The sequence below is a fragment of the Phacochoerus africanus genome, chromosome 4, assembly GCF_016906955.1.
Source record: "Phacochoerus africanus isolate WHEZ1 chromosome 4, ROS_Pafr_v1, whole genome shotgun sequence".
Lineage (NCBI taxonomy): Eukaryota > Metazoa > Chordata > Mammalia > Artiodactyla > Suidae > Phacochoerus > Phacochoerus africanus.
The window spans coordinates 62422427-62440172 of record NC_062547.1 but is presented as its reverse complement, the minus strand read 5'-3'; the positions used below and the strand labels follow the sequence as shown (position 1 = coordinate 62440172).

Here is a 17746-nt window from a genome sequence, read left to right as displayed (position 1 = left end):
ACCAGAAGGAGAGAGGCCACAATCCCAGCACCTGTGGCTCCCTCCTGAGGCAGCCGATGGGCAAACAGATGCTCTGCCTCCCACGTGAAGCTAGATTTGCTACCGCCAGTTTATGTTCACATGCTTCTTCGAAAACCTAAACAGAATCTCAGATGCTTCTTGGAAGCCACACACCACGATCGCACATTACTAACCACAAAGCTCAGTGCCCAGAGAGTTGTGCACCCCTCAGGCTGAGTGAACATGGAGGAAGCAGGCAGGGCACCTCCAGGAGCTGGCATGCGCGGGTCCAAGAGGCACAGGAGTCCCCACGGTGGGCGCCCACTGCCACCCACTTCAGGGGCTCCCTCCCCCGCCCCCTTGCCACCACTGGCTTGTGAGCCTTCCCCAGGTAGGGCGCAAGATCAGAGAACTGTATCTGCAAGGGGTCATCCCCCAGTGCCCAAGGCCGGAGCAGGCAGGAAAGGCTGGTGGGTTCAACCATCGATCGCAAGGCTTTATGACTCCGGGGCCAAAGGCTGCACTGCCTGAGCTCTTTAACTGTGAGGGATCCTACCCTCACCTGCAAGGAGAGGAGCAAACGCAGGTGCCAGCAACAGGGACTGGGACTCAGGCCAAGATGTGCACACCTAATGCCGCTTCCCTTAATCCTTGTCAAAGAAACCAGACCCCAGTCAAAATCAAGGGACATCAAAGGTTAGAACGAAGAACAGCAGGCCCTCGACCCTTTCTCACTCGCCAAGGCCAACATCTTCAACTTAGCAGTTTCCTATGGAATTTACCTCATAGGCTTCCACTCTTATTTCTTGATCTGTTCATTTTGGACATTATCTATTGACTGACTTCCTGCTACATTAAAGATCTAGCTCTCTAACCACACGCCTAAGCCCCTGCCGAATGAGCTCTACCACCACCTGTGGGGCTATATTCAGTCAGCTTATGTAACTCTGACCGGGCAGACACCGTCCTGTCCAGCCAAGGGTGACTATGGTCCTTCCTGCACAGCTGACTTTTCACTTGCGCATTTATTCACCAAGCCTAGTCCTCACTTTCCACATCCTTCTCAGGTTCTGCCCACAGGCAGACCCAGACACATCTCCTGCCTTCTGGCCCACGGCCCACGGTTCCATCCTTAGCGGGCTACACATCAGGCCTGGCCCTCTGGCTCAACACCTTCCCAAGTTTGTTCAGCCACAGAGACTTTATTCACTGAGGTCTGATGGCTGTCAGAAACAATAGGGAGCAGGGGGAGCCTGCGGCACTCATGACTCAGGGAAGGACTCAGGGCTCTGGCAGTTCTGCCTAAGGACGAGAAATAGGTCCAGTCACAGTCACGGGCGCTTTCCAGACCCTGTCTGCTGAATCATGACCTCACATGAGGATGCATTTCAGAGTGTGACAGGTGCCAAGGAAATACATATGTGGCATTAAACAATTATGCCTGGCAGCCCACAACAAGACCACGACAAGAGGCACAAGGATAATGGGAGAGCACAGGGGCTCCATGGGAGGGGCTTTACCTTGGACATCTGGCTGAAGTCGGCAAAGCCCTCAGCACTATTGAAGGACCCACTTCCGAAGGGGTCTAAAGTTCCAAAGGGACCTGCAAGCAGCACCAGCAGAGGCAGAGTTACAGGGTGTCCACAGAACACACCTCCTGGAGTAAAGGGGAAATGTCACCTCTTTGTTCTCAATGGCCCCTAAAGCAGGAGACCCATGGAGGTCACATTTGTTGGCCAGGGTCGTGAATCTGGGTGAAGACCCCTCAAAAAGGCCTCCTCCATCTCCTGTCTATTCTGGGTCCTGACCTGGATCCTGGCCATGACAGCCAGCTCAGGGAGAGCAGAGGGACTCTGCCTTGTGTCTGTGCCGCAAGCCAGCAATGTTCAGAGTCACCAAAGGGGTGACAAATGCCCTGGGGAAACAGAGCCTCTGTCCTGCTGGATTGGGAGGGGAGAGTGAGAGGAAGGGGACCCGCCACCTGCACAATTTATGTGGGGAGGTCATCTGTGGAGAAAGACTTTTGCTGCGCTTTCTCTTTTGGGGGGCGAGGGAAGGAGGCGATTTGCCTGGAGTAACCCACAAGCCCACCTATGAAATCAAGCTCTGTTAACTAACAAGCGCAAGATGCTAAGCAAGGCCGCAGTACCCAGTGGGGCCTGTTCCCAAAAAGCAAGGGGCAGTCTGCAAACACCCCTTTCCTTAAAGGCTCAAGAGCTTTATACTGTGAGAGGAGGTTTTCTCAAACACAGCGCCTAGAGCACAAGCCTCAGCAGAACTTTGGCTTCCTTTAGGAAACAATCCAAAGGAATGAACCAAAGATTCACAAGGAGGAATGAGTAGAGAGTAACTAACACATTGGTATTATGACTGAATTAAACCCCTACTGCCAAGCTTCCTTTCCAGAAAGATGCCAGCTCTTGCTCAGGAAGATGGGCAGCTAGAGGGAATTGGTTTGGGCCGCACTGCCTTGAGCGAGAATCTAGGTGCTACTTGCTAATGACATAAACACTGAGGACTCATCAGTTTTGGAAACAGGTGTGCTATTCCACTGCCTGAGGAAGAGTGAGAAGGAAATTAAGCCATCAGTCTCACCTGATCCTTTTGAGGAGACACTGGAGGATGAAAAAGGATCACTGGATTCAAAGGGGTCGAGCTGAATGAAAGGAGAGAAGAGAAAGTGAAAAGCAGTTCCCCTGTTCATTATCCATTCATTCAACTACAAACTTCCTTGACATCTATACACACCAATCTGGTGCCCTGGCCGTAGGGAGGATAAAATGTTTTAAACTAAATCCCGGCAGAGTCAAATCCCAGCAGATCAACCCCTCCTGCAGATAACAGCTATAAATACTTTGGACCAAACCAAACCAAACAAAACAATCACCTGAAGACCCAGGAGGTGAACCAAAGCAGAAAGACTTTGGAAGAGAACTGAAACTTGGCAAAACAAAACAAAACAGTACGAGGTTGAGTTTTCTGTTTTGACAGCTACTGGGAGGCTATGACTCCAGTAGAAAATTCACTGTCTTTGTGGACTAAAGTTCTGAAGAGGGAGCCCCAGGACAACCATAGCTATAAGAAAGGGTTTCGGGATTTGGAAAGGACAGGAGAGGATGGGAGCCCCAACTTCCATGACAAGCTCTGCCCACATCTCAGGCTGACCCTTACACTGTGTGGATGGGCAGACTCAGAGCAGCCTACAGCTAAGGCCATAGGAATGAAACCACAGGTGAGAGAGGGAGAGCCTGCAGTGCAAGATTCACCAAGTTTGTTGCCTGCTAAAAGAAAACCACCCACATTCTTTGGAGGAATGCAACAGAGTCCAGTCTCCACAGCAAAGCACTCAGAATGCATAGAATACATTTCTAAGTTATTCAACACAGAGAGAACCAGAAAAATGTGGTTCTCAAGGGAAAAGGCAATCAATGGAGTCAATCCCAATGACCTGGATATTGGAATTCTCAGATGAGGACAGAGATAACTGTGCTTAGTGAGGTAAAGGAAAACATACTTAAGATGAATGAAAAGACAGGAGAGCTTAGCACAGAAAGGGAAACTACACAGAAGGAACATGGACATTCCAAAACCATAAAGTAGAATATCTAGACTAAAAATTTCACTAGATAAGCTAACCAAAAAATGACAGAGAAAGGTAAGTGAGGTTGAAGATAAATCAGTAGAAATTACCTAACATGAAGAAAGAGGAGAAAAAAAAGAATGAAAAGAAACCGAGGCATGGGAACCTGTGGTGATAACAGCAGAACATATGTGTAACTGGAATGCCACAGAGAAAGGAGAGAAAACAGGAAGAAAAAAAAATCAAAGAAATTGATGGCTAAAAACTTACCAAATTTGGTGAAAGACATAATTCATAGACATAAGAACTTCAGCAAACCCAAGCAGAATAAATACAAAGAAAACCATATCCAAATCCTATACAAACTACTGGAAAGCAAAGATAAAGAGAGGCTCTTTAAAGCAGCCATAGAAAACAACATGTTACAACTATCTGAAAGACTGACAACTTCTCAAGAACAAGAAGGACTAAACAGTAGTGGAACAACATCCTACAAGCGGCAAAAGAAAAAAAATAATTCTAGATTGGGCACAAATATATTCAAGAATGACAACAAAATAGTCCTGCATTACAAGAAGTGCTAAAGTAAGTTCTTTGGGCTGAAGAAAAATGATAATGGAGGGAAAATCAAATCTTGAGAAAACAATGAAGAACTTGAGAAATGGTGAATATATGGGTGAAAAAAAAGGATTGCTTTTTCGTCTTTCAAATTCATACAGTGGGGAGTTCCCTGGTTGCCCAGCAGTTAAGGATTCAATGTTGTCACTGATGTGGCTTGTGTGTGATCCCCAGCCTAGGAAATTTCCATATGCTACAGGCACAGAGGAAAATTCACATAGTGGATTAAAGCAAAAATTATAGCACTGTCTTACAGAATTTAATATATTTAGAAATATTACACTCACAGGGCAACTGAAACAGAGACACTGCTATTTGGGGAAGGCAGATAAAGAGACCTATATAATTGCAAATTTTCTGCATTTTATATTAAGTGACAAAACATTAATTCCAAGTAGCCTATGAAAAGTTAAGAGTGTCTATTACCTAAGTGCTTTTAGGTAAACCCTAAAGCAACTTCTAAAAAATAATGAAAAAAGCTATAGTCAAAAGAGGCCATTGCAGAACAGATGCTGACTCACAGACACTGAAAAACTTATGGTCTCCGGAGGAGACAGTTTGGGGGGTGGGGAGATGTCTTCGGTTATGGAATTGAAATCCTGTGAAATAGGATTGTTATGATCATTACACAACTACAGATGTGATAAATTCATTTAATAATTAAAAAAAAAACAAACAAACAAACAAAAAGAGGCCAATAGATTCAATCCCTGGCCTGGGTAACTTCCACATACTATGGGTGTGGCCAAAAAAAAAGGCCGATAGATATTAGAAAATGGAATTCTAGAAAACACTGAGAAGAGAGAAGAAGAGGAACAGAGAAATAAAATACAGAGCATAAAAGAAAGCAAATAATAATAGACTTAAATCCAACCATGTCAATAACTGTATTAAATGTTAGTGGAATAACCACTTCATTTAGAAGGCAGTGACTTTCAGACTTTATAGAAAAGCAAGGTCCAACTGCATTCTCAACACAAAAGACATCCTTCAACATCCAGATGGGTTGTAAGTGGATAAAAAAAGATGTTCCATGCATAGACTAAGCATAAGGAAAATGAAATGGCTATTTTAATATGTGATAAAAAATAGATTGGACAAAGATTATCACCAGAGGGAAAAGGAAACTTTTATAATGAAAAAGGTCACTGCATCAGGATGATACAACAATCATCAATGTGTAGCACCTGACGAAACTTCAAAATATACAAAGTAAAACCTGACAGAATGAAAGAGGATATGGACAATTCCACAAATGTAGAAGATTTTAACATCCCTCTCTCGGCAATTGGTAGAACTAACAAAAACTGTAAAAACAGATGATTGGTCCTGTAATAAACCATAACGGAAAAGAATTCAAAGATATACATAAAGCCTAATTACTGTGTTATACACCAGAAACTAACACAACACTGTAAATCAACTATACCTCAATTTTTTAAAAGGGTGGGGGGAGAAAGATGATGAGAACAACACCTTGACCTAACCAGCATTTACAATACATTACATCCAACGACAGCAAATAGACATTCTTCTCAAGTGTACACAGTATGTTTACCAACAGAGACCACAAAACAAGTCTCAGTAAATCTAAAATGACTGGAAACATACAAAATATGTTCTCTGGTAATGACATTTAATTAGAAATCAATATTATAAAATACCTGGGGGGACAAAAAGTATCTGGGAACGAAACAATACACCTTATTCTTTTTTTTTTTTTGTCTTTTTGCCTTTTCTAGGGCCGCACCAGCAGCATATGGAGGTCTCCAGGCTAGGGGTTGAATCGGAGCTGCAGGCACCGGCCTACACCAGAACCATAGCAACACAGGATCCGAGCTGCGTCTGCAACCTACACCACAGCTCACGGCAACTCCAGATCCTTAACCCACTGAGCAGGGCCAGGGATCGAACCCGTATCCTCATGGATGCTAGTTGGGGTTCTTAACCCGCTGAGCCACAAAGGGAACTCTGAAACAAAACACTTTAATCCCTAGTTCAACAGAGCAATCACAAGGGAAATTAGAAAATATCTCAAACTGAATGATAATGAAGATACAACATATCAAAATGTGTGGAATGCAGCTAAAGCATCACATCGAGAGACATGGATACCCAATGGGGACCTGCTGTAGCACAGGGAACTCTACCCAATGGTCTGTGATGGTCTATACAGAAAAAGAATCTGAAATAGAATGGATGTGTGTGTGTGTGTATATATATATATATTTATATATATATAAAACTGAATCACTTTGTTGTGCAGCTGAAATGACCACAACACTATAAATCAACTATACTTCAATAAAACTTTAAAAAGGAAAAAAAGAGAGAAATGCATAGCTTTAAATACTTAATACTAGAAAGGAAGATTAAGATCAATGACCTAAGGTTGGATCTTAAGAAGTTAGAAACAGAAGAGCAAAGTCCTAACCAACCCAAAATAAGTAGGAGGAAGGAAATAATAAAGAGCAGAAATCAGTGAAAGAGAAAACAAACAAGAGAGAAAATTAGCACAGCCAAAAGTTGGCTCCTGGAAAAGCTCAATAAAATTGATAAATACAGGGTGAGAACAGACCACAACACTAAGAATGAAAGGGCGGATCCCACGACACGGCTCACAGACAGCAATGTTTCAGGTTAATCTCTGCCTTCAAGGAGCTCTGGGGATAGTGCTGCAGACCAGTAGGTCTGTGGAGAAGTGAAACACCAGGGAATGGGTAAGGCAGGGACAGAAATGCAACCTAGAACATGAAGGAAGACTATACACTGCCCTCACTTAGAAGTTTCTCTATTTTATCACAAAGTCACTTTTTAAATCCTCACTGACACCAACTGAAACCAGTCTGTTAGGCCTACTGTGCAAAACACTTGCTTTCCTACTTGCTGGGGGACGAGAGGCATACTAAGTGCAGTCAGGCTGTGGGTCTGGCCTTCCTCCTGGCATGGCCAGGACCCACTAAGCCAGGCTGACGCCAAGGCCACTGGCAGGGGAAGTCATGTGGCGGCTGGGGAGGTCTGTGGGAATGTGTGGTGCTCTGTTTTGTCTTTGTTGAGAGTCAGGGTGGCAATGGGGGTGATGGGGGGAGAACCCAGCAGGTGGGCTGGAGCTGCAGTAAAGGGGCTGTTCAGGACACAGCCTGCCCTGCCTTGGGCTCACTGGACTGCTGGGTCTGACACCTGCTTCATGGGACAAGCCTCTGCTGGGACCAACAGAAACAGTCACCGTGCTACACCGAGGCTTGTCTCACAAGCCAGCTCCTGGGGAGCCGCCTGGCCTCAAACGGCCCTCACTGGTCAGGCTTAGCACAATCTGAGCAACGGAGGCCCTGCTTTCATACCCGCAGAGTGCACACAGGGGCAGCACCGAAGGCAGCCTTCCCGGGGTCACTCACCTTTGAAGGCAAGGAAGGGTTTTTCGTGAATGGGTCTGAGGTAAATGGGTCATTCTTTGTCTGTTTCTTAAAGAAGTCATCGGGGGCAGAGCCACGGAACGGGTCGCTTTCTTTGAAAGGATCCCCTCCAAAAGGATCTACAAGGTGTTTTGGAAAAAGAAGGAAAAAGTGCTCCATTAATAAACATTACGCTTAGTGAAAGAACCCAAAAATAAAAGAACACTTAAGTGCTGGAGGCCATTTACATGAAATTCTAGAAAAGGCAAAAACCACAGTGACAGAAAGCAGGATGCCAGAGACCTGGGGGCGGTGGGGGGAAGGGGAGCACCAGGGACCCTTTTGGGATAAATGGAAATGCTGTCTCTCACACACCACTATACGCATCTGTCAAAATTCATTCCATTAGACACTGAAAATTGGTGCGTTTTGTTATGTGTGAATTATACCTCTCGATAACACTGATTTTAAAAACATCAACGAACAATGTGGGGAAATCCATAAAGACAGAAAGCGGATCAGTGGCTGCCAGGGGCTGGGGTAGGGGTGGGATCAGGGAGACTGCCCATGGAGACGGGCCTCCTTTTGGGGTGAGGGAAACGTTCTGGAGCTAGACAGAGGTGGGGGCTGCACAGCACCAGGAACGGACTAAATGCCACTGAAACGTGCACTTTAAAATGGTTAATCTGGGAGTTCCTGTCGTGGCGCAGTGGTTAACGGGTCCAACTGGGAACCATGAGGTTGCGGGTTCGGTCCCTGCCCTTGCTCAGTGGGTTGATGATCCAGCGTTGCCGTGAGCTGTGGTGTAGGTTGCAGATGTGGCTCAGATCCCGAGTTGCTGTGGCTCTGGCATAGGCTGGTGGCTGCAGCTCCGATTCAACCCCTAGCCTGGGAACCTCCATATGCCATGGCAGTGGCCCAAGAAATAGCAAAAAAGACAAAAAAATAAAAATAAAAATAAAATGATTAATCTGTGTTATGTGAGCTTGTTAATTTTGTGTTATGTGAATTTCATCTCAATAGAGAAAAATAAATAACAGGGGAAAAGCGCCCAACATGAGCAGCATGAGCCCAACACCACACCCTGAGGGCATTCTCCTTGGATGTGGGGTGTGGCCTGGTGACTAAAGGAGGGCAAGTCGTCACCACCTGGAGGGGACAAGGTACCAGACTTTTGTGCAACACGATGCTGTCCTTCCCCGTCTACTCCACCACCACCCCTGGTATGTGTGGGCAGAAGTGCCACCACATGTGGGTACCACACAGGACACCCTGATGCAGCCACTGGTGACATAAGAGGGCATAACACTGACTGAGTGTCCCAACAATTGTCTGGCTCCCTCCCAGGAGCCTTTACTCCAGTTCTGCTTCTCACCACGCCACATGTTGGCAAGAAGGGGCACTGGGCTGCAAAAGGGAGGGACAGTGGAAGTTCCTTCAGAAACTGACCTGGCACAGGAAGCTGGAAGGGGTTTTTCCATTTCCCTCACCCTGAACTAGCAACAGGAATATGCTGAGGACCAGCTCACAAAACGTTTAACAAAGGCTCTTCTTTTTACCTGTTGACGCCGTCTGTTGTTCTGCAAAGGGGTCACTCTGGAATGGGTCACCTGGATTAGAGGAGAGAGGAACATTCAGCTCTGTGGTAGAAATGACTTTGGTGCAGCTAAGTGGGAAAGCAGGGGCAACCACAGGCTGAGGCAGTCTGTCATGGCTAGGACGACTAGGACCAAGTGAAAAGTATTGCTGGCTGCTCAACATGGGCCCAGCACTCCAGGACCCCAGGGGCTGCCCGTGTCCTCAGCCCTGGAGCAGTGATGAGTTAGTAAATCTGCCTGATTCATCTCTCAGACCTAAGGTGCTTTCACTCCAAGCCTGAAACTGGAAAGCCACGCCCATTGCCCTCTCCCTGCCTGGGCATTTTTCTCAGAAAAGTACAGATAGCTTTCCTGGAAATACTAGTTTGCTCTGCAAAAAAATGGAGAAACTTAGGAAATGTCTCTAGAATTCTTCTTAGTTATTTGACTTGTGTGTGGCCCTGGGTAAACTCACCACACTAGGACTTCCAACATTTATGTGGGGATCTGCTGTTTACTAGTTTCACGGTCATTACTATGCCTGATTATCTTATCAGTCCCACAAGGTGGACAGGCACTGAAGCACGTAGAGACTCAGGTCCAAGCAAGCCGCCCTTGAACATGGACCTATTGCAGTGAGCTTGGAGCTCTTCCCACCCCTACCCCAACACCGCAGCTCTCCAGTTGACTGGGTGAGGTGAAAAACTCCAGAGGCCCATTAGGCTCAAAAAAGCCCCTTCCTCCCCCATGTCAGAGGGTGGTATCTCCTACCTGTTCTGGTCACTGGACAACCCTAAAGAGCACAAAACAGACAGCCTTTCAATGAGAAAGTGGGTGCCAAGTGAGATACCTTTGAAGGGATCGGCTCCTTTAAATGGGTCAGATTTGAAGGGGTCTTCTGCCTGGAAAGGATCTGGATTCAATTCCTGGGCGTTGTTGCTAAATAACAAGGCTTTATTTTTGAAAGGATCGTCCTATAATTTTGTGAAGAGACAGGACAGGGATTTAATTATTTCAGATTTAAATTAAGCAAAATACAGAACTCTATATCAAACTCGTATAAGTGGTGTGACCCTAAGGAAAATGATTTCTTTTTTTTCAATAGACGATCAAGAAAAGATGGACTTCAGTTAATAATAATCCGTTGATAATGGTGCATGAGTTGTGACAAATGTACCACAAGATGTTAATAATAGGGGAAGCTGGGTGCAGGGCCTATGGGAACTCTGTACTACCTTTGCAACTTTTCTCCAAGTCTTCTAAAATGAAAGTTGAGGAGTTTCCATTGTGGCTCAGTAGTTAACGAACCCGACTAGGATCCCTGAGATGTGGGTTCGATCCCTGGCCTCGCTCAGTGTGTTAAGGATCTGGCGTTGCCGTGAGCTGTGGTGTAGGTCCCAGACAGAGCTCGGATCTGGCGTTGCCGTGAGCTGTGGTGTAGGTCCCAGACACAGCTCGGATCTGGCATTGCTGTGGCTCTGGCGGAGGCTGGAGGCAATAGCTCTGATTAGACTCCTAGCCTGGGAACCTCCATATGCCATGGGAGCAGCCCTAAAAAGCCAAAAAATTTTTTAAAATTTTTAAAAAATAAAATGAAAGTTTATTTCAAAATCATTGAGTGGAAGTAATGCAAGTGTCCACTGATGGAAGAATGAATAACCAAAATGTGGTACATACATACAACAGAATTACTATTCAGCTTTAAAAAGGAAGGAAATTCTGACACACACAGCATGAATGAACCCTAAAGACATTATGCTGAGTGAAAGAAGCCCATCACAAAAAGACAAACACTGTGTAATTCTACTTATATGAGGTCCCCAGAGCCATCAACTTCACAGAGACAGAGAGCAGAATAGTGGGTGCGTGCAGGGTTGAGGGAGGAAGGAAAGGGAGCTGGTCTTTAATGGGTACAAAAAAGTTCTGGAGCTCAGTCTACCATGTGAATGTACTTAACTCTACTGAACTATATACTTAAAAATGGTGACGATGGTAAGCTTGACACTATGTCTTTTACTGCAATGAGAAATTTTTTTTAAAAATCACTGAGTCAGAGAAAAATCATTATTTTTGTAAATGTCAGAAAGAAAAATGTAACGAGCCACCCAACAACTGCAACTAGAGGCCTTGTTCAAAGGTCTGCCTCCTTCGACTACTTCTCAGAGAGCATGCACCTACGTGGGCATTTTAAAAAATGCCGTTTCCACACCAAGTAACATGCTAGCTATTTACATCCTGAGAGGAAATGAGTGCTTATGCAGTTAGAACTACTAGAGCATACCCAGCATTTTGCATTTTTTTAAAAAAATACTTATCTCTAGAAACAAACAAGTTTATTTAAATCAGAGGGGGAAAAAAAAAAAAAAACCTGCTTTTGAAGAGCAAGTTTTTATAGCGGAAAATGACCTGAAAGGGGGGAGCGGGGAGGCTTCACAATATACACGGGAACGGTGCACTTGGTTTAGAAACACCAAGCTATTTTGGTTAATAAAGACACACCCTCAGTGAAAACATGAAGGTTTCACTATGATAGTAAAAAGCACAACATCCTCAGTGAGGCTGGCAAATGTGTCAGCATCTGCAGGGCTAGCAAACTCAGCCCTTATTCCAACTGACAAAATCAAATGATTACAGAGCTTCTGTGAAAATACAGATGATGGTTACCAGGCAATGACATCAAAGGTGCCAAAGGCAGATTCTTGATGAGGCTCCTACCCTCTGGGCTGGCTGACTTCAGGGAGCAGGATGGGTCTCAGAGGTACTAGGCTAACAGGAAGCCACGGGCTTCGAAAGGACAGACCAACGCCCCAGCTCTGTGATGAATATGGAATGATTCTCTTTACCTGAGAAAGATTACCTGGAGCCTTCAACCACAGGGCTTCCCAAGGTGGGGAAACCAAGCCATTTCTTGGGCAAGAAAGTATCGATGTGTGCAAGCACTGCGTCTGGCAGCAGCATGTGGACTCGGTAGGGACACTGTGGGGACTAACTACTTTGAGAAGCCCCAGCCAGCAAGCACTCGGGATTCTGAGACATGAATCAATGTGACAGAAAAGTCCTAATCTTAAGGAAGCCAGGAGGCCAGCGTGGAAAACAAACCTCTGGCACTGCGTCATGGGGCAAGGAACATATCTGTTCCAAAAGAACAGAAAGACATGATGAACAACCCGGATGAAGTAGTGAGTTAAGAATGACAACTTGGCCTTAGAATGGAAGCTTCTATTTAGTTTTTAATTAGCATTGACATACAAATTGGTTGTTTGGTTTCTGTTTTTTTTTTTTTTTTTTACTGTTTTCAATTGTCATTTGGAAGACTGACAAATAACAGTGGACAATGGCAGAGAAGAGGATGACTCTGGGGTCTCCGGCCACAAGCCCTTGAAGCAAAAGTCAGGTCTGCAAATCCTCTCTCTGGAGAAACTGCCTGAGGCAGCAACTGCTCCCTGCACTTCTAAGGGGAAGCATCAGAAGCCCCCCCCCCCCCCCCCCCCCCACAGGATTCATGTGGTTAAAGTAACCACATGTGGTTCAGATTCCAGTTCACAGATACAGAGCAGAAAACTAGATTTCCCCTAGTACAGGGGTGCTGTCAAACTCCACTCATCCACTGACCACCTACCACTGAGAACAGGAGCCATCTGCCAACTTGGGGGACACAGGGCAGCACGGGGTGATCAACAAGCACGAGGTGAATGACATGTCCCCTGGCAGAGCGAGAATACCTTGAACAATGAGTTTCGTGACCAGTCTTAAGTTTTGCATTTCTTAGGAAATAGACAGGACACCTCTGAAAGGGCATCAACATGATATTCTGTAACATTCCTTCTCTTTAGATGGGTGCTGGGCAGTGGTGCGCTGTGAACCAGCCCTCTGATTAAAAAAAAGCCCTGACTGGTAGCTTCGGCCAATTCTCATGGTGTAAATATCCCATTGGACTGATTTTCAAGTTACCAAATTTGAACAACAGCTTACTAAATTCCTATTTAATAATCAGCTCTAGAGAGGTAATAAAACTGGTTCAAGCACGCCAGAGGCTGGATGTGACAGACAACCCCATCTTTCCTGATGTATTCTGAGGCTGAAGTCTGGGGTGATTTATTAACCTTCTCTCTAGCAGACAGGCTGGTTGAGTGCTGACTTCAAGGCCAAGAGGATGGTATTCTTATCAGCGAATGAGAGACAAGAAATAAACATGGCTTTAAGAACCCTGATGTCTTACAAAGCAAAACTAGGTGAACCTAACACTAAACTTAGTAAGTTTAGCAGGACTGCCCAGACTTAGAAAGTTCTAGATTTACCTCTGTAGTCACACTGTTCTCAGGAAACCAAACCCCTCATTTTTATCCCCCCCAAGAGAAGAGAAGTCCCTCTCCTCCACAGGGGTCTTGAAATGTCCAGGAGTAAACAAAAAGCCCTCTTCAAATTGTTTATTAAAAAATGGAAACAAACCAAAAAGTGCTTTAAAAACTGTATTTGTACAACAAGATAAATATAGTTTTTCTTTCAGACACTGGTTGCAAGTTTCTACATAACAGATCTGACGTCAACATTTCAAGATGAATTGACTCTCATGTAAACTTTGCCCTGCTTACAAGATGAATAAAAATAAAGGTAAAAAATCTGTTGGGGGCGGTGGGGGGGAAAGAATTCCTGGCTGCTTGAAAACCACCATATGACTGCTAACTACAAGGGTGTTTGAGAGTGAGCTGTTCCATGAACTAAGACAGAACTGGGCAAGCCGAGAGCTGTGCAAGGGTACCAGTGACAGATGGGACAAGAAAGAGAAGGGCTATGAAACTGAAATGCACACTGAGACAGCCGGGCAGCCGAGCAGGAAATTCTGCCTCACGCAGCTCATGAAAGATGTTCGTAATCTCCACTTAGATGATAAAGCTGACCGTGGGCCTAGGAGCGGATAAGGAATTCATTCGTTTACAATTCCGCAAGGAAAGGAATGTGTGAATGGCAGAGGGAGGTACTGAGGGCCAGAGACAGGAGACAGATGAGAACACCAACAGTGTCTTCTAAGCGAGCCAGAGAAGAAAGCATGAGCTCCCCCATAAATTCTTAGGGCTGAGGACCTGGCTACTGAGAAAAGAAACACGTCAAGAAATGAGCAGAAAGCCGAGTTTCACATTAAGAGAGACAGAGAGGCTGAATTATTACAGAGAGGGGAAGGAATCCACGAAGCAAACAGGGCCAGGAGCAGGAGGAGGGCTCAGAGGAGGAGCCCTGGAATAGAGACGGCAGCACAGGGTGTGCTGTGAAAGGCCCTGGGAGCAGAGCACGGGGAAACCGCCCAGACCACCAGCATCCCACTGGCTCCCTCAATGGCACAGAGATGCCTTCATCAGCCAAAACAAATTAGAATCAGCACAATTTGCAACAGCAGACTCTGCAGAAACAGAGGACAAAGTTAACACCTGTGGGATGTCAGCAGCCTGAGGGCCTGCAGAAACCTAACAGGCCAACAGGCCCTCAGACCTGCACCAGGACCACCAGAGTCACGAGGTTTGGACCAAAATGCTGAAGTGGCAAACATAACCAAAGTTTTAGGAGACAGGCCAATTCACAGGTGACACAGCAATACCCCAGGAGGGCTGACTGTCATTTTCCTTGAGCTTTACCTACACATTTACTTTACAAGTGCTCCTTGTGAAAACACACACACGCACACACACACACACACACTCTTTTGGCCTCCCAATTAGTAGAATGTGGGTTTTTCACAATCTGTGAGAGATGATTCAATTTTGGTTAAGCCTCGGAAACCCTCCAAATTTAGGTGGTTGGCCTACAGATGGAGGTCTTTAAAAACCGGTTTTACAAAGGATTTAGGTCTATCCTTGACTTTGTCCTGGACACCAGAAAGGAGTACACCGGGCTGCGGGACCAGTGGGGACACGCAAGGCAGCAGCAAAAACAAGAATCACCCTGCACTTGGATTGAATTAAGGCTGGCAAGTGCTGGATCCAGCAGGCGGGGTATTCTCTGATCCCAGCATGGGACCTAATCCTAGAACGGGAATACGTTTATTCAACCTTTACCATGGCTCCAAAACCGCCCCTCTCTGTCAAGGAGACGCCCTCGCTCAGGTCTGCTAGGTTGGTCAGGCTGGCTCCATGGGCCCCGTCGAGCGCCTGGTCACACTGCTCCAGACTCCGCTGGGCTTCCTGGTGGCTTTCATGCAGCTGCGAAAGCTTGCTTCTTGCCTGTACAATAAAGACATCGCCGGCATCAAGTATGGTTTAGGGGAAAGGTATCAGGTGACACATTTTTTTCTCCTGACATCCAACTCTGGATGATTCACACCAGTAACTGAACTATGCACCTACAGAGTAGACACTTCCTGCTGCTTTGTTTACGAGAAGTGAGATCGCTCGTAAACCAAGATGAGATCCTGCGGGCTGCTCCCGGCAGCCTCTTTGTATCCCTGATCCCTGACAAAGGCAAGTGTTCAAACAGACATTTGTTGGTTCGGAATGCACTGGAATTGGACAAAATCCAGATTCACAATCTATTCAAAGTGATATTCACCAGTCGTTTTCCTTTATGGGATTTTCATTACCCCACTTACTCCTCCCTATTCCTGGAGAAGGCATGTAAGGGCTGGGAAAGGAAGGCAATCATTGATGTCAGACAGACCCTGGCATTATCTTAACTGCTCTGTACACACTGTGTGACCTCAGGCTGGGGACCTAACCTCTCTGTTTCCTCTTCTCCAAAACGGAGCGCTAGAAACCATAGCTAAAACACCTCTTGCAGTGTCTGGCAGGGTGGACCTTAATAAACAGCAGCTATTGTTTTTATTATCGTTATTATTATTGCTAACATACATTTATGTCTTAGCTCCTATCTATATTTTATTAACTCTGAAGGCTAGGAGGGAAAAGATTTAAGATAATCTTACAGTAAAGCACAACAAATGGTATTAAATCCCTGAGTGTTTCATGTTTGTAATTAACTTTTGCCTGTAAACTGGCAAAAAGAGCAAAGAGACTGATGCAATCAAGAAAGGAAGCACGAATATGCTTTTTTCTTTTCTTTTCTTTTTTCTGGAGTTTGGAGAGAAAACATTTATTGCAAGGGCCATGTAAGGAGTACCGGGTGGCTCATACTCAAAAGGCCTGAACTCCCTGATAGGTCTTAGGGAAGAGTTTTTCAAGGCAGGGCAAGGGAGAGGATTTGCAGGGTGCAAGATCAAATATCACCCCCCACTCTGCAGATGGGACACCAAAGGGCCAGGAAGGAGGCCTTTGGCTATTATATACAGGGGAGCAGGAAAATAGCCCTCCCTCTGCTGGTGGGCAGTGGATGCAGGCCTCAAGGCCTTCATACGAGAGCAGGACAGGGAAGGCTGCCTGGATGAGGCCCCATGGGGCAATGCTCCTTAGAGGATGGGGCCTTCTCGGTGTGACAGTTTTCAAATGGCACGGGGACAGAAAGGTGCTGGACCATGTCTTGGACTCTGTCCCTTTCACCTGTGCAAGGACCAGGCTGGGAAGAGCACTTCTTGAACCCAAGGCTCTCTCCAAAGGAGTTAACTTAATGTCCTCACCCAGCACCCCCTACTCCTCAGAAATAATGTGCACTCAGGCAGGGAAGTAGAAGGCTAGTAAGGCAAAGGGGCCGCCGCCAACCAAGGCCAACATGATGTGGAACACCTGCTGAGACACCCTCAGAATTTCACCTTCAGGCCAAAGAAAGTCTTCTGAGCAGAGAACCTAACATAAACGAGGTAGGTGAGAGGAAAGGAAACATGTACTGCAGTGCAAACAACTGGGACCACTGGTTGCACACACCTCCGTGACTGCTCTGCTCATGGCAGACACCCCAGTGGGCAGAAGACCCCAGAAGCATCCCTGGCCAGGGGTGGAGGCCCTGCACCCATGGAGATACCTGGTTGATTTCATCTTGTGTGGATTTTAGGGACTTGATGATGGTTTCCAGTTGAACTTTCCCAGCCTGAATGCTCTGCTCCAGCTGTGTTTCCTCCTGCTGCAGTCGGTTCAGCTCAGATTTGGCCCGGTTCAGGTCATCTTCCTGCGACTTAAGGTCGGATTCCTGAGACTGAATCTGCGTCTTCAGCGAGGAAATCTGAAATGAGATGAAACAACACTTCCAGGAAGAATTCTGGTTTGTGTTCTTGAAATGAGCTGACCCACGAAGGTGGAGAGCAGCCTGAAAGCCAGAGCCTGGCTTCCTCACAGGGACCCCTCTTCACACCTAGGACAAGCACATACCATCTGCCTTTCCCTCGAGGCTGAACATTCCCACAAGAGGCCTCAGACAGGGATGTAAGGAGTTTACAACGTGCTGAGGCTACAACCTCCCTGGACTGTACCAAATAGCAAAGCCACCAGGGGAGGGAAGAGAGGGGTGCTGTGGGTCACCAGACAGGGTGGGGTGTCCATACACGGGTTCATGCTTATACACATGACATGGTGGAGGAGACAGGTCAGGCCACATACGCCTGGGCACTTTCCAAATGATACATTCAGCTTCTCTATTAAACCCGTAGGATGTCCTAGCCCTGATTCAAAGTCAGGGTGAGCTCAGGGAAGCCTGTGAGGCACTCC

The 17746-nt window shown here is 46.1% G+C and overlaps 1 protein-coding gene across 9 annotated transcripts in view; it reads right to left on the bottom strand.

Moving 5' to 3' along the window:
- Positions 1-17746, bottom strand: part of EPS15L1 (epidermal growth factor receptor pathway substrate 15 like 1) — a 102621-nt gene that overhangs the window by 25437 nt on the left and 59438 nt on the right. For 8 of the 9 annotated variants that reach the window (XM_047776705.1, XM_047776703.1, XM_047776704.1 and 5 more), the window contains 7 exons: positions 17067-17264; positions 15215-15379; positions 10018-10141; positions 9150-9200; positions 7594-7730; positions 2596-2656; positions 1521-1603 (listed from right to left, as the gene is read on the bottom strand). In XM_047776705.1, coding sequence (XP_047632661.1) covers positions 1521-1603; positions 2596-2656; positions 7594-7730; positions 9150-9200; positions 10018-10141; positions 15215-15379; positions 17067-17264 — 819 coding nt within the window. The remainder of the gene's footprint in view (positions 1-1520; positions 1604-2595; positions 2657-7593; positions 7731-9149; positions 9201-10017; positions 10142-15214; positions 15380-17066; positions 17265-17746) is intronic. The other variant, XM_047776706.1, reaches the window with a different exon arrangement.